Below are 25,874 nucleotides of genomic sequence, written 5' to 3' on the forward strand. Positions count from 1 at the left end.
GCATTTTGTATTTTTACTGAAAAAGTAATCTTCCTATTATTTTGTGGCTTTTTTCCCCAGATACTTTAAGAAAAATTCTACAAGAGAAGTTTGACATCTCAGCTGATTATGAGAAGGTAATTTTTATTGATGTATTTGTTATTAAAAATACGTGTGAGCAAAGTTTGACTAACTTGAAAGTAAATCTTTAAACAACCGGTTAATCTGTGAATTTAGTAACCTTTTTTGACAAAGAACTTTTATGGAATATTGAAACACCTTATAAATCCCATTTGAACTACAGCAGAAATTTCAGAAGTAGCATTTGAAGAAACATTCACTTATCAAGCCGTATGTTGTGTAAAAACTAGAATTTCCTTGAAGGAAGTATTATGCTACTTTTTTAGCTAAGCGAGGAGAGCTCCCTAAGTGGAATTACTTAAATATCCCACGTATGTACTTTGTTTTAAAATACAATTTGCTAGAAGGTAGCTTCCCATTTGAACAATGTTTATTAAGCGCCCTGTGTGTGCACTTGGCTAGGATTGGAAGGGTGATGGAGATGAGAAAGATGGCTCTTGGTCTCGAGAGGCTTAAGGGCCAGATGGCAGAGACAGTACCTAATTATGTATTTAAAGAAGAAGGAGAAGGAAATAAATAGATTTGTAAGTAACATGCAGAAGAACACAGAGGAGCAATAATTAATTCTGACCAGAAACTCTTCCGTGAGGAGCCGACTTTGGGGCTTATCATAAAAAGGATAAGCAGGCCTGGAGCGGAGGGGGAGGTGGCTTTGCCGGCATTCCAGGCTGCGGGGACCGTGTGAACAAAGAGATCGAGGTGTGAAAGAAGGAAGCCCATGAATGGAGCTGGTGGGCAAGGAAGGAGAAGTGAGCTGGGGCCGGGTCCCCAGTGGCCTCGAACACCTCGCTAAGATGAGTGGACAGTATTTTCAGGAAGTGCCGGGGCCCCTTGTATGTCTCCACCTGGTACTAAGGTGCTGCCCATTCATTCCATTTGCATCGACGAGTGACTCCCTAAACACAAGAGTGCGTTCTTTTGATTTTGCTTCACAAGGAGAGAAGGCTGCCAGTGAAACAGACAAGTGTTTCTTGCACTGAAGGTTAGGATAATGAAAACAGTTGAATCTGTTTGTCAAGCTCTTAGGCCTCCAGGGTCAGGCACTTTGTTCCCTCCTTTCTTGGTATGAAGGCAGTTATTAGGACAACAGTGAAAGCAGACCTATGGGTGGACATTCTTTAATGGCCGGAACAACAAAGGTGGATGGCAGTGTGCTCACGGGGTGTGAGGGCTAAGTCCGAGGAGGGCAGTGCATTCTTGCCCAGTGAATGGTCACCTCAGATACTGTAGTTATGATGGCCTCATATTCTCAATTTGCAATAAAATGATACTCAAGAGGGATGTGAACACGGAAGCCAAGGAGGAAACCTTATCTCGGGGCCATTCACCTGTGTGGAAGATGATGAGCTAGTTACTACCTAGTGCTCGCAGCCTTCCCTGGGACCTTGGAAAGCATTTTCATTCTTAAATGCCACTGGCTTCATTTATATCTTGAAACATGAAGATATACGTCTGCCTGTCTGCCTGCATCCCTGGGCGGAATATAGTGACTGTTGTTTTTATATTTATATTAAAAATCAGCATGCCATTAGCAGCCCAGCCTGAATGCTAGCTAGTTCTGCCAGGGAATGGATGGAGGTAGGGGCCATGCTTCATCTGGGCTCAGGCCTTGGAGGATGAGGTCCTGAGACCCTGTGGGGACTCTGAGCAGCTGGCTGCCAGATGGGCTGCCACTGTCCATGGCAGGAGTCTCACTCAGGTGGGCAAGTTCTTTATGGTCGGCTTGGTGATACATTTGGAGTTCCTGTAAAATCGAGGCTCCTTGCTTCTTGATTTTCTCTCCACCTCTGGTGCCTTTGCAAACTGATAAAAACTAGTGGGGCAGGGGTGGAGTGGAGAGAGGAGACAGGACTGGGCCCCCATGAATGACCTGAATCCTACCCTAGATGTGGGGTTGGTCACATTTCCCGCAGTTATCCAAGGGACAGGCATTTAGTTAAGCGAAGGCACCAAAGAAGCCAGGGCACCTTGGGAAGGGGTGGTTTTAGTCTGATAAATGCTGGGTGTGTTAGGTTAGATTCTCCGGAAGCCGACTCTGACTTTGGGACGTGCAGTGCACACTGGCTGGGAACTAGGGAGGTGACACAGGGGAGGAAGGGCAGTCTATGAGAGGATGTGTCATTACTCCACCTGCCACAGGGAGTGGTTAGAGCAGCATCCTGTAGAGCTGCTGTGGGAAACCCTGTGAGACTCCAGCGTCTGAATTAGCCCATGGGAAGGGTGAGAGAGCTGAATCCACACACCAAGACTGAAGAGGCACTGGTTAAGGGCCTCATTGGGTTGGTGTTAATGCCTAAGCACTTCTCACCTTCCTGGGATTCAGAAAATGCCTCTGAGCACAGAGTGAAAGATACCGGAAGTTACAAGTCTGAGGAGGCACCCCAAGATGATTAAAGCTGGGGGGACATGGGCGGGCACCGACAGCATCCTCTCTACTGGCCAGTGCCCACTGGCTCTCCAATTAGTGCAGTCACACAGGCAAGGTCCGTGTGAGGGAGTGGCCCTGCACTGGACTCTTTGCAGCTCTCACTGTCCTGAGTTCAGTGTTTCATCTTCTAGTGGCCCTCAGATGGCCAGGAGCCTGGGCAGCTGAGTTGGTTGGGGGTTCTTGTCCTGAACTTTCTTCATAAGGAGGTTCAGGGCATTCAACAGAGCAGAACTTTTGTTCCGAGGCATAACCCTGACTTTGCAAGGGAGATATGACTCCTTTTCACATAACTGCCTCCTGTCTGCACTTTAGCTGAAAGTGAAAAGTCGTACTGTAAGATCCTTGGGCCCCTTCTCCTCCCTGACATTTTTTTTTACAATTTCTCCTTTAGTTTAATGTATTTATTTAATTGATGTTGACAGCGTACTCAGTGGGAGCAGTGCATGAGAGGGGTACCCACATGTGAAAGACAGCCCTCGCTTCAAGAACTCACAGTTGGTGAAAAGGAGGCGGTGGGATAAGACACAGGCCTGGATGTTAGAGCAGAATTGTGTCCGGAATTCATAGATTGAAGCCCTAATCCCAGTACTCAGAATGGGATTGTATTTGGGTCTTCAAAGGGGTAATTAAGTGGGTTTTTAAAATGGGGTCATTAGGGTGGGTCTTAATCCAGTCTGACTGGTGGCCTTATAAGAAGGGGAGATAAGGAGGGGCTGGCCCCGTGGCCGAGTGGTTAAGTTCGCGCGCTCCGCTGCAGGCGGCCCAGTGTTTCGTTAGTTCGAATCCTGGGCGTGGACATGGCACTGCTCATCGGGCCACGCTGAGGCGGCGTCCCACGTGCCACAACTAGAAGAGCCCACAACGAAGAATACACAACTATGTACCGGGGGGCTTTGGGGAGAAAAAGGAAAAAAAATAAAATAAAATAAAAAAAAAAACCAAACAAGTATCCACTTGTTTAAAAAAAAAAAAAAAGAAGGGGAGATAAGGACATAGACACACAGAGCAAAAAAACCATGTGAAGACACAGGGAGAAGACAGCCGTCTGCAAGCTGGAGCGAGAGACATTGGAAGAAAGCAATCCCGCCGACACATTGATCCTGGACTTTCCAGCCTCCGGAACTGTGAGGAATACGTTTCTGTTGTTTGAGCCCCCCAGTCTGTGGTTCTTTGTCACGGCAGCCCAGGCAGACTGAGGCAGTAGTTAATGGATTCAAGATGGCGAAGGACGTATGTCACATAAGAAGTCCTGATAAACGGATGTGCATGTGCAGAGGAGGGAGAGTGTACTTGCACTTGAGAAATCGGGAAAGACTCCACGGGAGAGCTGGCGTTTAAACTGAGACTTAGAAGCAAGAGAAATAAAGCCCATTGGCAAACAGTCGGCTTCAAGCAAGAAGCTTCTCCATTGCTTCTTAAACTTTGTCATCTTCCTCCCTGTAATAACAAGAGCCACCATTTCTTGTCCACCTTGTGCCAAGCTCTGGATTAGGAGCTTTGTATTATTTCTAGTCCTCACGGTGGTAACTGTCTATTTCTGCGCGGTGGATGCAGAAATCTTGCCCTCAGAGAGGCTAGGGAACTTGCCCAAGATCACTCAGCAACTAAATGGTAAAGCTGGGATTTGCACCCAGACCAGTCTAACTCTGAACCAACAAATACACCACCAACAAAAATTAGGCTCATTCCAGGCCACTGTGCTATAGTTCTGAGGTGACTAATTTGGAAGAAACAGCTCTCCTCTGAGTATCTTGAGCTGTGTGCAAAGAATGTGAGAGCCCCAGAGCTGTGCCTTTTACCTTTAAGCCATAAAATGTTACAGTGGGTAATTATCTGTGGGACGAAGTGGCCAGGCAGAAAAGGAAGTCCAGGAGGGGAAGAAGATTTGGAATTACAGAGCCATAAGGAAAAATGAGGACCAGACAGAGGAAGCTATAGAAAGCTGAGAAATGAGTCTAAGAATGCTTATTTCCTGGCGTTTCTGTAGCACATGCTGTGTAGCAGGCCCTATTGTCCAGGATTTAAGATATTAGCTCATTTAGTCTTCGCAGGAATAGTCTGTCTTCACCAGAGCCGTCGAGGTAGAGATTCCGTGGGCAACTCCTTTCTGTACTCAGTTCAGGGGGCATTCAGCATGCCCAGTATGTGCCAAGGCCTGTGCTCAACATACGAAAACGCACCATGCCCGGCACAGCGGATCTTGTAGAACACCTGAATCCATTCCTTTGGGGATCAGAGAGTGTGGGGGAGCCCCTCCTCGGATTCTGCACCTGCTGGCTGACTATAAATGAGGGAGAACAGCATAGCATCACCCCCCTCACAGGCTCACGTGGGGTTTCTGCACAGAGAGCCTCTAGCAGCTTGTCAAGTGGTGGCTTCTCAATTAAATTAAAGGACACCATTCCTGTCCTCCCAGAATGCATGATTTGGGGCAATTTAGGGAGAGGACACGATCACCTCCCACCAATAACTGTAAGGGCCACCCACAACTCTAGAAACCTTTTCAGGGGACAGTTCTCCCCGCGACCTGCCCCCACCCCCCACCTGCCCTCTATTTCATTCTGCACATGGCTGTTGGGAGGAATGTGAGTTTCCTTGTGAGGACTTCCTGAGTTAGTTTCCATGAGGTCAGGGTTCATCTCCACGCCAGTCTCTTGGTTTTAGATAGTTTGTAGATTTAGCTGATTTGTATCTAGATTTAGCTGGTTTGTGTCTTCCTCATCCATTTCATCCCTCACTTATTACCTTTCCTTTCTGGAAGCTTCCTCTGGGGGCGGGGGCAGGTGCAGGGGTCGGGACCCGTTCCTAGTCTTGTCACCACCTCACTAGTGCTAATAGTCGTCGGATATTGACTTGGCACTGAGTAAGTGTCAGGTCATCCTTCCAGGTGGGTTTGTGATGTTTGGGACCCACTCTACATGTCTGCGAGAGGTAAGTGAATTAGCTCCTTGTTTTCCTGCCCTCTGGGAGGGCGATGACGTGCCGTAAGAACACACTCTCCTTTCCACGTAAGAAAAGTATCTTCTAGGGGTCTCAGAAAGCATTCAGAGAGCAGTGCAAGGTAGTCCCCAACCTGGATCCTTGTCTGAGCTCATTGGAGCTCAGGGGTGAGAATAATGCTGGCATGCATTTGATTATTTGTTACTGTTGTCATTACTGATTGAGCATTACTCTGGCAGACACTGGTCTAAGCACTTCACGTGTATTAACGCACTTAATATACATTAAATATATGTGTGAAGTGCTTAGAACAGAATAGTGCACAAAGCACGTTGCTTCTCACTGTTTTCTCAGGTTGTCTTCACAGTAAATACGTAAGGTAGGGTCTCTGCTTATCCCCACTCTGTCGATAAGGGAACTGAGGCTTGGGCTTGTAGCACTGTAACGATGTTAGACTTGTCCCCCAGAGTTTCTGATGTAGTTGGTCAGGGTTGCCTGGTTATTGATATTTTTCAAAAGGTCCCCAGGTGATGGGAATGGGCAGTTAATTGAAGTGGGACTCACAGACAGTGACAGAGCCAGGATTCAAACTGCTGCATTGCACAGATAATAACCCTGTACCTATATGACAACTGGCATGGACAGGGAAAAGATGAACGTGCACCCAGCTCGACTGAAGGGTTTGCTGGTACCCTACCCACCATATCAGACCGGGCTGACACTTGGGTGGGAAAATTAGTCACAAAAGAATCAGCTACTGTTGTGGCTGTGGCTTACAGGTGGTTCTGCCCTGGCTGCAGCCGAGCATGATCAGCCCTTGGAGCCAAGAGCAGGTTTCCCAGACGCACCTAATCGTAGGCATGGCCCGGGCTCAGTTTAAAGACAGATTCCTGGTCTTACCCAAATCTCCTGACCCCGGCTCCATGGAGGAGCCTGAAGTCACTGTCTTTAACATGCACTGTGAGACACTTATGGTTGGCGAGTTTGGGGCCCTTGCCCAGGAAGGGAGGCTGGGGTCATTCAGGATGTCCCGTGTGACCCAGCAGGCAGGTGTGTCTAAACTGCCCACCCCAACATGTTGGATGCCTCATTTAAAAGTTACTAATATCACAAACATTCATCTTTCACATCTGTGAAAATCTTCCATCTAAGGCAGTGGTTTCCAAACTTGGATTTCCTGGACCAGACAATTCTAAAATGGTAATCTGGGGAATGACATGGAGCCACTTCACTTTATTTTGCCACCTAAGGACATTTAAAGTCACTGTTTCTCTCATAAACACTTAAGTTTTATGTTCCTGTCTGGTGTCGATCTTTCTCTCACTTGATTATCTCTGTGTGGGATATTAATGCTCTCACTTGTGGTTAATCACTCACGGAACTTTCTCTGTTTTCTTGCTGCCTGCTGCCTCTGCCTTACACAACCTCCTCAACTGCTTTGACTTCCGCAGCCAGAAAGCGTAATCTTGATTCTGAAGGTAAAGTGCTTGTCTGCTGTTTCCTGTTGTTCTCTGTCTAAACCCAGTGAGTGCAGTAATGCGATGCTTTTGCCAGAACTTTCTATTCTTCCCTGTGGTCTCCATTGTGTTGGTTTTTAAACTATTTGTTTCATTTTTGTTTCTGCCATCATCTTTAATCTTCTCTTACAGTTTTAGAAGTTTGTGGAAGAATAGTGACCCTTCTCCGCAAATTTAAATCTTGATCTTCTCTTCAACATAATCCACAAAGCACTGTGGAGACCTTGTGTTTTCAGAAAATAATTTAGGTCCTTGCCAGACCTTGGCTAGACTTCAGCCTAGAAGTAAACTCTTGAAATGACGTATCTTGTTCCTGATACTGTCTAACATAATATTTAGTCAGTAACATTGGAAAGGTTGTATATAAAATTTGTATTGGGAGCTAAAGATATTACACTTAAAACATTTCAGTACACCTTCTTTGCTGGGTTTCTGTTCCGGAATTCAGAAAGGATTTTAAATTCCTTTAAAAATAGTAAATAATTTAGAATATTTTCTGAGAAATGAGAGTAAAATATATATGAGTTTGGAGTGTCTGGGTCTGGTTTTTCAACTGGCCAATGATGTGAGAACTCAACAGAGTGTTAAAAGTGCCAGCAAATGATGATTCTTGGCCCCGGGGGTTGGGAGGCTTTGTTTACATGGGAGCATGCCCTTTGAATGCAGCAAAATTCAACCACTTTTTTCTTTAGCTTTTTAACCTTAATATTGCGGTAGATAATATTGAAGTGCCATGTGGACCTGCCTTAAGACTCTTGAGCATTTGCTCATAGAATAAACTCATATTGAATGAATATTTGCAGTGTGCTGGGCACTTGGCTAGTGGTTTTCACGTTAAATCATTTAATGATATATCCCTTATAATGTGCTTATGAGGGTGATGCTAATCTAACATTCTCCAGTGTCGGCACCGAGAAGCTCCCTGCTGGGATTTACAGCAGCTCTTCTGATTCCTAGTTCAGGGCTCTCTCCCAAGACACCACGTTTGCTCCTAGGAAAATCACTTGTGTTTTGTTTTACTTGGCTGAGCTTGGCTTCAGAATCTATTGCTAAATAGCTGATCTATTAGTTGCAAACTACCACCTGTAATTCTCTGCCATTCTGTAAAAACGTCTTGCTTTATGGAAACGTGAGTAACTGCACACACGAACTGGAACGAGCTCAAGTTTTCTCATCCAGTTGCATTAATTTTTATTATTCCGGAATAAAACCAGCAGTGATTATATAAATATGGTTAGGTCATGTGATTGTATCTAGAAGTCCTGCTAGTTTCTAGAAACCTGGGGGGTGTCTGAGACACGGGCTGCCAGGCCCAGCCTCACTGGCATGGCCTGAGAGGTGTCACTTACTAAGCATCTACTCTGTGTCAACTATTTTACTTGGCACGTTATCACTAATCGTACATTTTCTGTAATTTTCACAATGACCTTACAAGGTGTGTATTGTTGTTCCCAGTATATGGGTGAGGAAGCCAAGTGGGTAGCCATGTCTGACTCAGAAAGTCTGAGCCTTTTTTCTACATTTGGATATATTCTGGATTCTTTTGTAACTTACTGTGAATTTGTCATTAATTGATGCAATTCAAACTGCTTCAAATCCTTAACAACGTCTACTGGTCCTATCTTTCTGGTGAAAAGCATCTTATAAGTAGATTATTTGTTATGCAAATACTTCTGCCAAAATTTGTCCTGCCATTTAAAAATAAACGAAATACCTTTGGAGTTGAAATTAAACCATTTGCCACTTGAGCCTCCATTTGGACGTTTTCCTTTGTAGGAGAGGAAGACAATTCCTCTACCCTCTAGCTCCTTCTGGCTGCTCTAAGAATTTAATTGACATGAGACAGAATAGCAGGAGAAAATCAAACAAATTTTATAACGTGTACATGCGAGAAACCCAGGAAAACTGAGTAACTCACCAGAGTGGCCAAATCCTGCCACCTTAAATACCATCTCCAGCCAAAAACAAGGGAGAATGTTGGGGTTAGTGGTTTGGGGCTTCAAAGGGGAGGAAGGCAATTCACATAGAGATGGAAAAGCAAATGTTTGCTAAATAAGTGTTTACCAGCCCTTCGGTAGACAATGGGACCCATTTTACATTACACTGCAGTTATCTTTTGGTATTAGTGCCATCTTGGAACAGGTCGTCTGTCTTAAATTCTTTTACGTGGTTGGGGGAGAGCCAAAGTTTCTTTCAGAGTCTTTTGTTCTTAAAAATAATCAAGGCAAAGAGACACATTTTGGAGTGGCTAATTATGATCCCCAACACTTTGGAATTGAAAGAAGATGGTAACTACTTGGTCCCGTATTCTGATAACTCAAATCTCTATTTCCTCTGTTTCAAGAAGGAACTTCAAAATGGAAATACACCCACCCACCCACCCCCACACATTAAAATTCAACTCATGGTGGCACATAGGTTAAAAAATTGCAATGTGTGCACTGTGGAATGTTCTACTTGTTATTTGGTGTTACAGTCTGTGCTGTTTCTCTTGTTTGACTTGCAGATTATCTCCTATGAAATTGGGATTATTATTTGTGCTGTCCTGGGACTGCTCTTCATTATTCTGATGCCTCTGGTGGGGTTTTGCTTTGGTTTGTGTCGTTGCTGTAACAAGTGTGGTGGAGAAATGCACCAGCGACAGAAGAAAAACGGGACCTGCCTGAGGAAATATTTTGCAGTTTCCCTCTTGGTGATTTGTATACTTATAAGGCAAGTAGAATCTTGGACAACAGCTGATTATGTTTTAGGTCAATGAGGAATGTCTCATGTTTTGAGTGTTAAGCCCAAGAGTTTAAAACAAAACAACAGCAACCCCAAAAACAGAAGAGGAAAAAATGCTTCTCTAGGACCGTTCAAAAAGATGTCATCGTAACCAGAAGTTAGTGTTGTAATCAAGCTGCCCTAACTCAGATGGTAACCCAACCCTTGGTATTTTTTCATCTTGAAGATGCCCTGATAAACCTTGCACTGCAGAAAGCATTTACCTCCCAGAACAGCACCTCCTTCCTCTTAAATAGCTGTTTGGAGACAGGCAGCCTGCGAGAAGGCAGAGCAAGTATTTGCTAGTTGATTTGTATGTGCAAAGGGTATCTTGAAGGATGGGTCCCTGAATTTGGGAATTTGAGAGTATTGTAGAGTCGAATTAACTTTCTACTGATATGCCCAGTTTGCTTGAATTCGCAGTTAAGCTGCTACGCCTTCTTGAGGCCTGGAACACACCTCGTGATTTAGGATATTTTTTTCTGTAGTTCTTGCTATTGCCCAAATTTTCCCAATTGATTGACAGATCAGAAGTACACTGCTTTAAAGATGATGACTTTTGGTTGAATCCAAATCAGATTCTTCAGTTCAGGAATGTGCTTCACGATACTGGCCCCCTGGTTGTGGTATTTGGTCATCGTTCCACATTTCCTCATTTATTCAAGCCATGAATGTCGTATCACTTAGCGACAGAAATAAGGTGCCTATGGCATGAATGATACTAGGCCTCAAGGAGAAGGATTGGTAGTCAACATTCCCCCTTGATGTTCCTCCAGGCACTGCATTTGCTCTGTAGCCATGAGAAAGATTTTTCAAGTGGTTTGCTACATAACTGAGATTCGAGAATTTAAGCAGAAAACAGAAATTAAACAAAATTAAACAGAACAACTTAAGCTGGCCTACCAGCTGGAGTTCTAGCTGCAAACCCAAGAAAGAAACATCTGTAAGTGTGGCCATCAGTAGGGACCTGGGAAGACATGCCTTGGGGTCGATTGAATACAGTATACTCGTTGGAAAGGACTGGACAACTATGGATGCGCTGATAGGAACAGTCCGCAAGCGAGAGGAAGTGAGAGCAGCGGGCTGCAGCCCGTGTGTAGAACATGGCACCTATGATAAAAACGAAAATGGAGGGAGACACAAACGCTTTGTTATATTTGCATAGAACGTGTGTGAAAGGATTGGCAGGACTCCGGTGGGTGACAGCGGTTGCCTCTGGTGACGGTTATGAAGGGGCAGGAAGGGAACTCACTTCTTACTGCTGATAGACTTCTTGTCTCTCGAATTATCTACACTGTTCAGGCATTGCCTACTGAGTTAATTACACTAAAAATTAAGCTTGAACACCCAAAAAATCCCGTAAAAGACAAAAGCCAATGCAATACAGCTTCTTCCAGGGCAGCCATTTTTTAAAATAAAGACACATGTTTGCTGAAAATAGTGAAGTAATAAACCTTAACAATATACTTGTAAACAGGATCCAAGTGAATGTCATAGCTATTCTACGCACCCTTGTTTGACCGCCAGGGAGTTTTTTGTGTTTTCTCTGCGAGACGAGGCTGTGGGCATCTCTCTCTCTTCTCTGTTGCCTCGTCCGCCTCTGCCTCTGTCTCTGTATCTCTGTAAATAATTTGAATCTGACTGTTTCTTCAGCTTGAATTCTGAAAAGCAGCTTGGGATCGGGTCAATGGTGATTCCAGATGTCCCTGTCTCTCTGCTTTGCGTTTCAAGTATTTTCAGGAATGGACAGACCCTACAGCTGTGGGAGTAGTTCCTTTCTTCCTCAATACCAGAAGAATGTCAGTTACAGCCCAAAGACCTGTCAGACCCTTGTGCATTTCCTGTAAGCCTGAAGCTTACGTCCTTTGTTCATCCAAAGACCTGGACGGCTGTCCTTCTCTCTCTCTATGTCCTGGACATCAAAGATGAGGCTCAGATGACAAAATGTCATTTGAAAATACTGGCCCTTAGGGCTTCTTGTTAGTGTGATTACTTACTTAACAAGTTAATAGTTTTCACTTGATGTAAATACATATGTTGTAATTTCAGGAAAATTCTTTATTGCATGTAGTTACTCATTTACCTGAATAGATGTTTACATATGTAATAATGGGCTTTCAGGTTTTTTTTTTTTTTTTTAATGATGCAGATATCCTGTATTGGGTTTCTATTTTTAAATTAGACTTTCATTTGCATTACATATAATTATATACATATGTACATATATATAAATGTATATAATACTGTATACATTATAGTTCACCCTGAACTGATTGAATTCTTTACATTATGTTTAAAATACCAAAACATATAAACAACAAAGCTATGAAGTCAACAATAAACTTGGTTTTCATTTATATATAAAATAAATGCTACCATTTTTTATTCTTAAGAATAGACCCATCAAACAATTGTAAATGTCTTTAAAAGTTTTTTCTCCTGAGTATATTTTAGATTAGAAAAGTTTTCTTAAAAAATACGTACTGTGATTCTATAACCTCCTACACTTTCAGTAAGATATTTTTCCCCACCCAAGTAAAACTTATTCATTTGAAAGTCACAATTTTAAATTCCAATATAACTAAATCAAAATTGATCGCCTATTTGAGACTAAATGACGAACTGAAAACTAATTTATTTCACATAATAGATTGAATTTATATGTGAATTATAAATAGGTATAAATAAGAGCAGTAGTTGAGATTGTTTTGTTTAAATTCAGACAAAGTTTAAACTTCTTTACCTTGAATTTCTTTTATTTAGAATAGCTGTTTTGATGTCTTCCTTTTGGAACCCCTGTCTGTTTGCAAATATCTTCAACATTGTGAGTTGAATAATAGCTATGTGTTGTTTGCAAATAATCAAAACTAGCCGAGAAGTTTACAGACCAAGGCAAAGCAAAGGTTTCTATGTTATGCTTAGATGGAGAGGAGAAGAAAGTATGTTCACAAAATCAGATTAGATAAAATAGGAAGGGGAAGAATGTCAACAAACTGGAAGACGGAAAGAGAAAGAAAAGGAGGTGTTAGCCCCTGGCTTACCTTGACCTCAGCAGATTTGGATACTATTGATAAATAACCTTTGTATATGATTTTTGGAACACTCTTTCAGAAACCCAGAGTATTCCGTTTGCCTTTTATCAGGCTCAGTTCCATTTTGTGACTCTATACTAAGTGTTAGAATTAAAAATGAAGTTGGTTTTTAAGTTGGTCTTGAGTACTCTAATTTTTCCCCCATCCTTTTTTAGTGTTATTTCTTTTGAGAAAGGCATAGGGATCAAAGAGAAAGAGCCCTGGTATATATATGTGGAATAGATGTGGTCATGTTCTTTCTCTGAGCTTTTCCGAAGGCGCCTGCAGAATGTTGGAATTCCACAGACGCTGACGTGTGTTTATGTAAGGCCCTTTGACCGTCTGCAGAAGATGGAATTTCCACCGCTCACCGGAGACTCTTGAAGCAGATGTGCCTGACTCTCGAAAAAGCCAAGTTTCCTCTCCCTTCTTTCCTTTGCACTTGTCATCGCTGCATTTTTCAGAATTTCAAAATGCTTATAAACAACAAAAAAAGGAGCAGCCGTGCCTTTATTCCTCCAGTGTACTTCTAAGTTTCCCAAGTATAAGTCAGCTTTTGCCAATTACCGTGGTGGAAATTAAATCTCAGGCATCTTCAGGAAGATGGCTATTTTCAAAGTTCATTTTTTGTTAGAATATGATTGTCAATTCCTGGCTTAGAGGCCACAAGGTTTTAGAAAAAAAATTGAGCTAGCAAGCCTGAAAATCATGAGACTTTCCTAATGTAAGTGAAAGGGCTAGTTATTTAAAATCTAAATTTAAATTTAAAAAACTATCTTAAAAAAATTAAGAGATCGGTTACAGACTGAAAGCATTTATTGGCTTAACTTTTAATGGCTAATTTCGTTAAATCAATAGAAATTGATAGAAAAAAATTGCTACAAATTTTAAAAGTTTAGCCTTAATCTTTAAATATTTACTTTTTAAAGTATGTATGTGAGAAAATCGGTCTGTCCATGATGAAATATAGATGTAATGCCAATATGCCATAATAATTAAAATTTCTATCTTCTGCCAAAAATTTCAAGAAATTTTATTATACTGCATACAAGTACATGTTTTTGATAGCTTAAAGGCTTTTATGTCAAATGCCAGAGACCTGATAGTCATTGAAATTTTATTCCTTTTTTGTGCGAAGTGAATTTCCCTCAGTATTCTCAAATCCTAATAGTTAACAGGTGACTGGTAGTTGTTAAAAAAAGCATAAACATTAATTCATGTGATCTTTTTTGCTTAAAAAATGCATTGAATAATAAGGAATGTCTAAATCAATAGCAACAAAAGCATAATTTCTTTATTCTCTATTTGTGTTTAAGTTAGAGATTGAAAATGGAGACCATTAATTGGTTTGCATAATATTTAAAGTTTTTTTCCCTTTGATTAGTTGCTAATATTTAAAAATGGGAGATTTTACATAAGAATCCAGATTTCCAGGTCTACCATCGTGGTGGCACTTGCTGGTACCACAGAGCAGCTGCCCCCACTCCCATCTTTGCTCCCCGCTCCAGTAGCTCCATGCCACACACTTTGCCCTTCGTGCTTCCTACCTGCCCGTGTAGGTATTTGAATTTGCCATCCTTAATTTAAATATAAAATTTGCAATGTATTTTGAGTCTGAAAATCAACTTTGACGGTTGCTGAATTCTATTCCAGAATTCTGTTGAGTGCAGTTTTTTAAAAAAATGATCAATGCTTTCATTTTAATTGGATCCATAATTTATTAGCAGAAATGTGGGGCTTTTTAAATGCATTGCATTGAAGTTCGGTGTATTACAACATTGTGTTGCAATTCGTCTTTCTGATGGATGATCTTTGTGAGTGAAGGCGTTTATTCAATAAAGGAACAATGCGGTTTCTGACTTAGACACTCGAACCATGTGACTAATCTTCTAAATGGACCCAATCAAACAAGCCCAGGCCTCCAACCCACCTTCACTGAGCACCCACTGTGGACGAGAGACCCTGCATTCTGCAAAGTTGACAAAAAAGCAGTTTCCACCTCTTTTTACACAAGTTAAACATAAGTAGAAATAAAGACAAAATGGAGTACGAGTGACAAATTCTCCCTCAGAATTTCAGGGAGATCTTTCTGGGATTTCATGCAAGGAGTTTCTTCTCCCATCCGGGGGGGTCAGTGAAAGCCAAGTGGACTTGAGCTTGCTGTTTGTTTCCCAAGGTCACTTTGACTTCTTAAATGACAAAATGGGTCTGGAGCTTATGAATGACAAATAATTTAGACATGCTGGGGAGAGACGACAAGGGCCCCAGTGTGAAATCCTGTGGCGGGCAGGTGTATTCAGGTGGTGATCATGGCATAGAATGGTTGGAATTCGGCACAGTAAGTAAACCTCCAGGGGCTTTGCCATGACTCAGTTTTTTTTTTTCTTCTGTTCACACTACTCCGAAGTCATTATTTTGGGTCATTTGGTCTTATTTGGCATGAGTGCATCATTTAATAACTGTTAGTGCTGTGACATAATGTCTGCCTCATAAATACCAATGCTGACAAAAATGGATTATAAAGTGGTCATTCCAAATGGCACAGAATATTGTTAATACTCATTTTTTTTAAAATTGCTATCAGCATGCCCCCAAACTTACAAAAAAGTCTTAGAGAACGTGTGACCATTCAGTACCCTTCTCCTTTGCAGCCTGAGCAACTAATTTTTAGTTTTGTGATTCACTGAAGCTCACAGAAGAAAAGTGACTTTCTCAAGCTCACACAGTGATTTAGTGGCAGTACTGGGACTAGAACCTGAGTCTTATGTTCCTTCTCCGGTCCACATCCCACTGCAACTTGTCAACCATAGGAAATATTGCTCAACATCGTGTGATAGACTTTTTCATGGATTAGTTTGGAAAACCTAATGCACCTGTGTAGTACTGCTGTGGGACAATAGGTTTCAGGTGGGACCAGCAATGAACCAATGCTCCTTGGAATGAATCATGAATGTAAACAGGGTGAATGTCTGTCCCATTTTATGCAAAACTAAGAGGTTTCCTGGGAACATGGGACCTTTGATGCAAAAATAGACACTCGGCTGCTCTACCTGTAAATATATGAATGCCTAAAGCTTAAGACTTTGCTTTTGGTGAAGAATCAAAGTATTGATATTCTGCATCAGAATTTTTTCCCCAAATTTTTCCTGTTATTTGCAAAACTTTGTTCTAGAAATATATACACACCATCCACTGGATGGTTGCAAACTAACAATTTATTGCAAACTATCAATTTTGTTAACTTCTACAGGTAAAATGGTGGTCGTGTTATGAGTTTATGTAATTCTTTGCTGCCATCTAGTGGCCAAATCTAACAGAGCCTTGGCAATTAGCAATTTTAAATGTAACATTGTAATCTTCAAAGACTGACACAAAAGCAAACCAATAGATCAACTAATTTAAGTGGGGGATTGTTAGTAACTAGTCAACGTTAAGAACCGTTAAAATGATTGAATGTAGACATTTTAGGTGTCTTGAAAAATATGTTTTTTATTTTCATGTAGATTCTTTCTGTGGTGTTTTTGAAGCTCTGCTGAAGTATATTTTACATGGAGAAAAGTGTCCATACCATAAGTACAGATGCATGAGTTTCCATGAAGCGAACACACCAATTACATCATTAGCCACCCCTCCGCAAATATAACCACTGACTTTTAGCACCATCATTTTGCTTGATATTTGAACTTTATATAAGATGAAATGATACAGCATGTGTGCTATTGTTTGTGGCTTCTCATATAGCATTTTAATGCTGAAGTAACTCATGTTTCTTTTCAACCTTGACAATGCAAAACTAACAAAGACAGAGAAACCAAAAAGGATAGAAAGCCCCAACCACTCTGTTCACTTTGGTGTATTTCCTGATAGTCTTCTCTGTGGGGAATGCATGCGGGCTGTGTTTGTGTGTGCACCGTGTGGGAGGGTGTGTACCTAGATCCGCATCTGTACAGAAATGGGACTGTATTACATACACTGCTTTATGACCTTGATAACTTCTATCTCCCCCACGATTCATCACGAGCATTGTTCCATTTATAAGATTCCTGTTTAACAGAAGAATGGATCTTAAATTGATAGGCGTCTTCTCTGAGAGGACTGACTCCTGTTTTGTGGCCCATGTTTTGGTGGTGGGTGGATTATGGGATCTTGGCGGGAAGGCTACAGCAGTGGGAGAGGCCAGAGTCGGGGAGCAAGGTCCTGTTCTTTGGGGTTCTGCGCAGAAGACCCGCCCCCTCCCACGTGCCGTGCTGCTCTGCACCTGGCCAGGTGAGCACGGATCACACAGTAAATGCTCTTTCTTCTTTCCTTTTCCTGCAGCATTGGTATCGTCTATGGTTTTGTGGCAAATCACCACCTAAAGACCCGGATGGAAAGGACTCGGAACCTGACAGACAGCAACTTCAAAGACTTGAGAACGCTCCTGAATGGGACTCCAGCGGTAAAAACCACAATCTGTACATCCCGTGATGCTTTGTGTTTTGGGCCTTTTGGAGTTCCTGCATAGATTCGGCATCTCCTTTGGACTTTCTAGAAACCCAGTGAATCAATGTAGACAGGTGTTGTTTTTCAGTTTTGTAGATGAAGAAATAAAGGCCCAGCAAGTGATTTCCAAAAGAGTACAAAAGCATAATTTCAGAATTGCTATTTTTATTTTATTTTATTTAAAGGTATAACAAAATTATAGTACATGTTAGGAAAGTGCTTAACCATTTTAAGGGTCTCATGATTTTTTTAAAAAGAAAAATCTTTGGGTGTCGTTATCCTTTCTTTTTGGTAGTCTAATTAACTCCCCATCGTTTACATGAAATTGCCTTTGTAATGAAACTTTTCCGCTTTCTAAACATCTATTTGCTAATATCCATATAAATGTGTGAAATCCCTTGGGAAGGGTACACACACATGCGTGCACACACATACACACAGAAGTTGTCTTTGGGGAGGGGGAACTGCGTGGCCTGAGGGCACATTTTTTCTGTACCCCAGAAGCATGTTGATGTCTTGCCTATTCAAAACATTGTTTTTAAAAATGTCTCAGGAGAAACCAGCAGAAACATATGATGCTGAGCTCATGGGTACCACCAGGGGGAGAAGGATGCTTTTCTTTTGGATTCACTAATAAGAGCCCTCCAGAATCCATGGGCCTCCTCATACAGGGATGTGTTCATCCTAGTTTATTATATTCTAAAAAATACTAACACATTAAACCTTGTACTAGTTTTTTAAAATGTGGTTGGATCTAAAAAAGCAAAGAATGTAGGCATTTTTTAATATCGAGATTAGAGAAGCTAATTTTATCCGTAGTTTTATAGCCTGTACAGAAAGGGAAATGTATCATTTTCTCAATCTACGAAAAAAATTCATAATATTTTTTACCTGTCATTCCAAAGACTGCAAAGTGAAACCTTTTTCCTAAAATGTTGGCAAAATTAAATACTTAGCAGCCGCGGCTGGTGAACTGTGGGGTTGCTTTCTTAAAGTTGTAAATTGTTATGACTTTTGGGGAAACTCATGTAGTTCAAAATATGTGAAGAGTTCTTAACAAATCTATAAAAACTGGGCAGAGAATATGAATAATCAATTTATAGAGGAAGGTATAACTGGCCTCAAACATAATAAGAAATTTAACCTTACTCTGGTAATTAGAGAAATGAAAAAATTAGATAGCGATGCACATTTTCGCGGAGAAGATAGGCAACAGTTGTTGAAAGTGATAGCGCCAGTGTTGCCGAGGGTGAGAGGAAGCGGTTCCACTGAGACACAGCAGGGGGAGGGGGACGCGGCCCCTCTGGAGGCCGGTTCAGGAACAGCCGCTTAATGAAATGGTCCTAGTGCGGTCAATTACAAATGGCCTCAAATTCTTTGTAGTTCCTCCCTTCAAGAGGGGGATCTGTTTCCAACCGTTCAAATCTGGGCTGTCCCTGTGACTTGCTTTGCCCAAAAGAATACAGTGGACTTGACCTGGTGCTAGTTCTGAGCTGAGGCTGCCAGAGGCCTTGCAGCATCCGCTCTTGTTCTCTTGCTGCTGGGACCACCATGCTGGACCACCCAGGCTGGCCTCTTGGAAGAGGAGAGGCCACATAGAGAGAGGAATCCATTTGCCCCCAGCCAAGTTGGCCCAAAGAGAAGATGCACATAGCCAATCCACAGAATCATGAGAAATCATGTTCCTTAAGCCAATATGCTTTGGAGTGTTATTAAGAAGTCTGGGTGTTAGAAAATATAAATATCTCTAAGATCCTGCCTTCTTCTAAAAAGTTCTGATTCAGGATAATTTTTGTATGTTAAATCTCTTTATTGTGGCTTTGGACCTTAGAAGAGGAGGTTTCGTGTAATTTATTTTCTACTTATTTATTTATTTTTAGCAAATCGACTATATACTGGGCCAGTATACCACCACCAAGGAAAGGGCATTCTCAGATCTGGACAGTGAGTAAAATTTAAAGTTGCCTCGACTTTTTCTGTCTGTTTTGGCTAGAAGATGCAGTGGCCCTCTCCCCTAAAACACAGACTGAGAAATGAAGCATGCTGTTCTAAAATTTCTGCATGAAAGTAGGGGAAAAACAGAAAAGTAATTCCCTAGAGTTATTGACATTTGTCATTTGTTACTCAGTGATGAAAACCCGGCATTCGTTGTGTTAATGCTTTTGCTCTCTTCCTGTCACAAGGGCTTCTTCTTCGTTCCCCACATAGGAGAGGAAATGGGTCTCTGTCAGGTCCGCTGTTAAAGACAGTAATGGGTCCCCCCGCGAATCCAGTGGGCTTCAGAAATAGAGGGCTGGGCAGTGCTGGTCCCTGCAGGCCCACAGGGAACTCAACACAGCTTCACACATAGTGGTTCCCAACCAGGGGCTGTTTTGCCCTCAAGGCGACATTTGGCAACATCTGGAGACAGTTTTTGTTGTCCCAAGGGAGTGAGGATAGGGGAGCAATGCTAGCTACTGGCATCTGTTGGTCAAGGCCAGGGATGCAGCTGCAAATCCTACAATGCGCAGGACAGCCCGTTCAACAAAGAATTTTCTGTCCCAAGATGTCGGTAGTGCCCCAGTTGAGAAGCCCTGGTCTAGTTACCGAGATGAGGGCCACGGCGGTCATGGCTCAAGGCAGTGAACACGGTGTTCCTAGTACAAGGAAATACTGAGTCTGTGGTGAGCAATTTCTCCCTGGGGCATGGCTGCTGAGGAGACTTTGAAGAGAGTGAAGAAATCTCCACACAAGAGTCAACAAGGGTCTAGAATGAAAAATGGGATTTCACGGCGGGAGAGACTAAAGATGATTTTCCAGGCAAGGAAATCTGGCCTTGCGAGGAGAGTGAATGGTCAGAGGGGAAGAAATAAGAGGAGCCCACCCTCACAGGTCCTTGTGCTTCTTTGAATTTAGATATTAAATCATTGCTAGGAAGCGGAATTCATGAACAGCTAAAGCCTAAAGTGGTCCCTGTGCTTGAGGACATCAAGGCCATGGCAGAAGGTAAGTGCAGTGACAGAAATGACCAAGAATGTTCCCGCCGGAAGTCTTGGGCTTCCAGGTTCGCTCTCCCTTCTCTTGTTTTCCCTGGATATTGGCCAGTGCGAGAGCCCACAGTCTCTGGTCACCCGAACAGGCCAGACAAAGACACACTTTGTCACAAGAGGTTTGTTTTTTTTTTTTTTAAAGCTTTGCCAAAGCTGTTGTACCAATGGTCTAAAAGTCATTTGAAATAATAGTAGCAGAATTTGATAGGAGCCTGCCACCTGTTCTTGTAAATAAAGTTGTTGGAACGCAGCCTGCTCCTCTAGGTAGGTTTCACCTCCGGCTGCTTTCACACCTTGATGGTGGAGTTGGGTAGTTGCCACAGGGACCAAATGGCCCACAAAGCCTGAAATATTAACTCTCTGGTCCTTTATAGAAAAAGCTCGTCGACTCCTGCTATAGAATTTTAGGTCTTCTGGGGTCTATTGATTACTCATTCCTTTTCTCCCTGAAAGAACAACTTTTGGAAAGTAGGCCTATTCATTTGTATTTTAAGGCACCACAGTCAAGGACGTAAGAGAGCAGTGATATACTGATGTTAATAAACTGCATATTCAATTGCAGTGGAAAAAAGACCCCCTTCAGGCCCTTCCAGATGTTGAGAAACGTGCTGAGTGTTTGATGGAGAGAACAATTTCATCTATGCAAAACATTTGTCACTTTGCCAATTTGGATTTGAGTTTCATGAACTAGTATTCCTGAGAAAATAGGCCATAAGAGAGTGAATTGTGTGGAAGCTGGAAAATTATGACCATTCCTTTTGGCCTTCCTCCTCCCTCCTTCAAGTTCAAGGACTCAGACGAATGTATAAAACAGGATGACGTGTAGCACAGGGCAGGAGTTGTTAAGACGAGTCTTAATTAATTGAAAGTCTTTCCTTGCCCTTCTCCTTGACCCTGCCAAGGGTCCAGCTACCGTCTGAGGGTGTGGCCTCTGCTGTCGATGCCTTAGATGTCTCCGATACCTGTTCTCCTCATCACCAGCCATCTCCTTTCCATACAAGGAGACCGAGGCACAAAGAAGGGATGTGGCTGCAAAGACTCGTGCCTCCTGCCTTCCTTTCCTAGTTTTTTACATGTAGCTCCTTCCTCCCTTCTCTCCTTCCCTCCTTCCTTCCCTCCTTCCTTCCTGCCTTCTTTCCATACCTGGCCCCTGCCTATTGCTTCAGTCACTTCCTGTCTTGAACTGCTAGCCCCCTACCTTCCATTCCGGGCCATGAGTCTCAGTGGTCACTCTTTTGTAGGTCCCTAAGGTTTCATTCTCTCTCATACCCCTGTGCTTCCTCTGACTGAGATGCCACAAAACCTTCCATGCCTCATCCGCCCTACCTACCAAGCCACAGCTAGTGTTCTCTCCTCGGCAAGCTTCTCATATTCTGCCTCCTCCTGTCCCCATGAGAGAGGGTGACAACCTCCACATTTCTGCTACTTACTTGGTAACCGTAAACGTACGGCTCGTTTGTAGCATTGACAGCATTCCCTCTCTTTAGTAGACAATGAGCTCCCTAAGGACAAGCCTGCTGATTTTGCTCACCTCTTTGTTCTCCAAACCTCTCATGGGATCTGGCCTGGAGCACATTATCATTTCTCAAATGAATAAATAAATGGATATTCTAAGTGCCTGCAACCTTGACATTAATTCTCTAAATTTAGAATACTCTATCTTCACTGGTTATAAAGTGGAAAATGGATTATATTATTTCATGGTACTGCCTCGTTTGCTAGGCAACTCCCTTTGAGTCTACAAGCTTCCTGACCTTTTACTTTTGATATGTGTAGTTATTTGTTTAACTTCATGTTTTTTTTTTTCAGTTGCCCTCATTGTGTTCTGTGGATCCATCCATCCATCTATCTATCTATCTATCTAAATGACATTAAAATTGTTTTCCTTTGCTTTGGGAATTTTGGAGACAATTCTTTATATAATTAGATGTCTCTTGAAGGTGACATTGATGTGATATCAATGTCAAAGGTCTTTTAAGTGGCTTAAACAGTAGGACACGTATCACACATGACAGGATATTGGAGGTAAGGCAGTTCAGGGTTAGTTGATGCAGAGGTTCAACAATGTTGTCTGGGCGCCTCCTGATCTTCATTGTCTCTCCCATTGTCCTTAGTGTATTAGCCTGGTTCTCACTGTGTGTGTCACACGTGCCTGGAGCTACCATAGTCATCTTGAGTACACCAGGCAAAGGTGATGGTGTGTCACTTCTGAGCTTCCATCTCAGTCTCTCTCTCACTCATCACTCACTCTGGGAAGCCAGCTCCCGTGTCATGAGCAGCCCTATAGGGAGGCCCACGTGGTGAGGACCTGAGGCCGCTTGTCAACCATGCATTGAGTTAGGAAGCCAATCCTCCAGCCCCAGTCAAGCTTCAGATGAATGCAGCCCCACGTCACAGCTTGAGTGTAACTTCACGAGAGATCTTGAGACAGAACCACCCAGCTAAGCCAATCCCAGGTTTCTGACCATAAGATACTATGTGGGATAATAAATGTTTGTAGTTTTAAGCTGCTAACTTTTGGGATAATTTGTTCAGCAGTAATAGATAACTAATACAGTCAACAATCAACAGCGCCGATTATTTTCTTAAACCATTAATTTGCTATGCAGGCTCCAACACATGGAGAAGGACAAATAAAAGCTTCTCATTGCCCTAGTTGATATATGCTATGTTATTTGTGACTGCTTATCAGATTCATAATACTCCTTGATTTTAAAGCAGTATACATTGTAAGACCATTGGTTTACTAAATATCTTTTTTAGGAATTAATGCACATTAAATGCAATATTTATTAAACATGCATCCTCACTTTACTAAAGTTAAAATGTGAAAAAAGAAAGGTAAAGGGAATCATTGAATCAGGAAAATATGATAATCTTTAAAAACTGAAAGATAGCCCACTATTGAGCCAAAAAATAATGAGTGAAAGAATAAATGCACAAAAATGATAACACAGTAGACTAATGAGAAACTTTGTTTTAAACAAAGAACTCAGTGTACAAGGAGTGTAACCTCTTCTTCTTGTTAATTAGTATATTTTCTTACAACGGAGTGCTACGTTTCTTTCCTCCGGTCACCACATTTACCACACAAAATGAACTCTCCATGATTATGGCCGAGAGACGGCCTAAGAACCATGTGTTATTGTCCTTTATTGAAAATTAAATGGCATTTAAGGCATGAAATGAGGGAACAACGGACCTCGGCAGCCTCTTGATAGGTAAAGCATCAGGCCTGCTTACCGATCAAAGGGTGAATCTTTCTCACTTGGAAAGATCTTTGAAACAGTGACAACCGCCCTCCTCAGTTGCAGCCCGTTTTCACGCTAAGGCCAGCATGTCCCTGACCTGGGAGGCAGGTAGGGCCCTCCACTTGCAGGAATGGTGCACTCCCTAAAGCCTCTTCCATTTTGCATCTGTACCCAAACAAAACAAAACAAAAAGGATTTGAGAGAGAGAGGTGTGCCCAGGTTTGCTTGGACCTTTATCTCTAGGGAGAGTTTCGAAGGCACTCTTGTTCCTCGAGTGTTGACATTTCCTTTCACCTGGGAGCAGTTGTCACAGGTTGGTACCCAAGGAATCCCTGTTCCTGTAAGGCTTCCTCCCAAATGACTCCCCCAACTGATGGTGCTGGAAAACCACTCCTCAGCATTACTGTCCATGCAAAGCTACTTGGCCTTCACTGCTAATGGTGTGTTCACTATCCTTCCATGGGTAGGTAGGTAGGGCCTGATATTTGTATAGGATTTTGGGGTTTTTAAAACATCTTTTAAAGGCTGTACCTTATTCCATGTAATGGTCACAATGTCCCTGAGAGACAGGCAGAGGGGCTATAATGAGCCCCCATATTACAAATAAAAGCCATCTGGCCCCCCTGAGCTTGAAATCTACATTCTCTGGTTAAATCCAGCGCTTTTTCCTCCAGTGCTTGCTGAATGACTCTTATTTCTTTACTTTAGAGCAAACCAGAGATAGAGATTGAAAAAACAGAGAAAGAACCTACTGTCTCGTCTAAGCAGACAGTGTCCCCTGCCGACATGGGGACATGGAGACAGGGATGAACTGACTTTGAGGAGCTTTCCTCTGCCCCAGGCACATTCATTCCTTTGACCAAATAAGTGTGCTTCAGGCTGCTGTGAGGCCGGAAGGGGCTCGTTGAGAGGAGCACATGTCACCCCAAAGTTGGCAGGTCTGTCTTGCCTGGTCTTCTGAAAATTCAGGCTTCACAAGCTGAGTTCAGTCCATTTTAAATTAAAAAAAAATAAAAGATTGCTTCTCATTGACCAAGCGTCTTGGAATTTGGGCTTTAACGTCAAGAAGTTATTTGGGGGAATTTTTTTTCCTCTCACTGTGATTGCTCTAATGATATACTCATCTTTGTTAAACAGCAGAAATCTATTCTCTGACCTACCTAAGGAAGATTGTCTGCGTGATTAATACCTGCTAGAGATCTAAATCGGGGTTCTTAACCTTTTCAGTGCTATGGACTGTGAACTCCATGGGCCTTTTCTCAGCGTGGTTTTAAATGCATAACATAAAAGAGATCAGATCACAAAAGAGACCAATTGGATTGAAATACCAAATATTAAGAAAGTGAATCTGCGATGTGGTAACATATGCTGCTTTATTACGCCCATTAACTGATGTCATCTGGTGGAGGGTCTGATAACCACCACAATTTCAAAGTTGTGATGGGCAGACACAGTATTGCCAGATATTGACAACAACTGAATGTTAAGTGAAAATGTTGATTTCTTTGGTGACAGTTACAGGCACTGACAGAGGTCCACTGTCTATTTTCATAATAGAATCAAAGTTAAGTAGAGGCTAGTGGAAATAGAGACATGAGGGTTTTGTTTTTCCTATCCCAACTTACAGCTCCCTTTCAATTCTACCCACAGACCCCAGTTTAGGAACCCTTGACCTCACCTCAGACAGTTCAGGTTGAACCACGTAACCAGATCACACGGGAAATAGAGGTGCCCTGGGTTGCCATTGACGTTGAATGAATAGTCTTTAGTGATTATTTTGTCACTTGCTATTTGAGTGTTTCTCCTGCAGAAATGAGGATGAAGCCAGGACTTTTCCCCGAGTTTTCCTTCCACTGTCGTTCACCTCCTCCCTCCGCCACCCCCCTCAGCCCGTCCTGTGTCTTAGCAGGAAATATTACTTAACTGGCAGGAACAGAACTATGAAAAGGGTTGGGTGCCTGGTGGCTCCTCATTCTTTCACCTTGAGACTTCATCTCTCGTGTCCGATAACCATGTGAACAAGCCAAACCTTCACTTTCCACTGTCTCCGGCATCGCTCTTGCTGATTCCCCTCTAGGTCCTCTCCTTATAGCTTCAAGTGTACTTCACCAAACAGTTAATAATGATTTGGGCTGGCTCTGTGGCCTTTACAATCAAATCTCTCCAGTCTCCTCTCTCTCTCTCTTTCTCTCTCTCTCTCTTTCTCTCTCTTTTTTTGTGAAGAAAATTGGCCCTGAGCTAACATCTTTTGCTTGAGGAAGATTGTCGCTGAG

The 25,874-nt window shown here is 42.4% G+C and overlaps 1 protein-coding gene across 19 annotated transcripts in view; it reads left to right on the forward strand.

The window, feature by feature from the left end:
• Positions 1-25,874, forward strand: part of PROM1 (prominin 1) — a 148,293-nt gene that overhangs the window by 86,077 nt on the left and 36,342 nt on the right. For all 19 annotated transcript variants that reach the window (XM_070506186.1, XM_070506183.1, XM_070506184.1 and 16 more), the window contains 5 exons: positions 61-116; positions 9,512-9,717; positions 17,157-17,277; positions 19,202-19,265; positions 20,217-20,306. In XM_070506186.1, coding sequence (XP_070362287.1) covers positions 61-116; positions 9,512-9,717; positions 17,157-17,277; positions 19,202-19,265; positions 20,217-20,306 — 537 coding nt within the window. The remainder of the gene's footprint in view (positions 1-60; positions 117-9,511; positions 9,718-17,156; positions 17,278-19,201; positions 19,266-20,216; positions 20,307-25,874) is intronic.

This window comes from Equus asinus, chromosome 3 (assembly GCF_041296235.1).
Source record: "Equus asinus isolate D_3611 breed Donkey chromosome 3, EquAss-T2T_v2, whole genome shotgun sequence".
NCBI classification, from domain to species: Eukaryota; Metazoa; Chordata; class Mammalia; order Perissodactyla; family Equidae; genus Equus; species Equus asinus.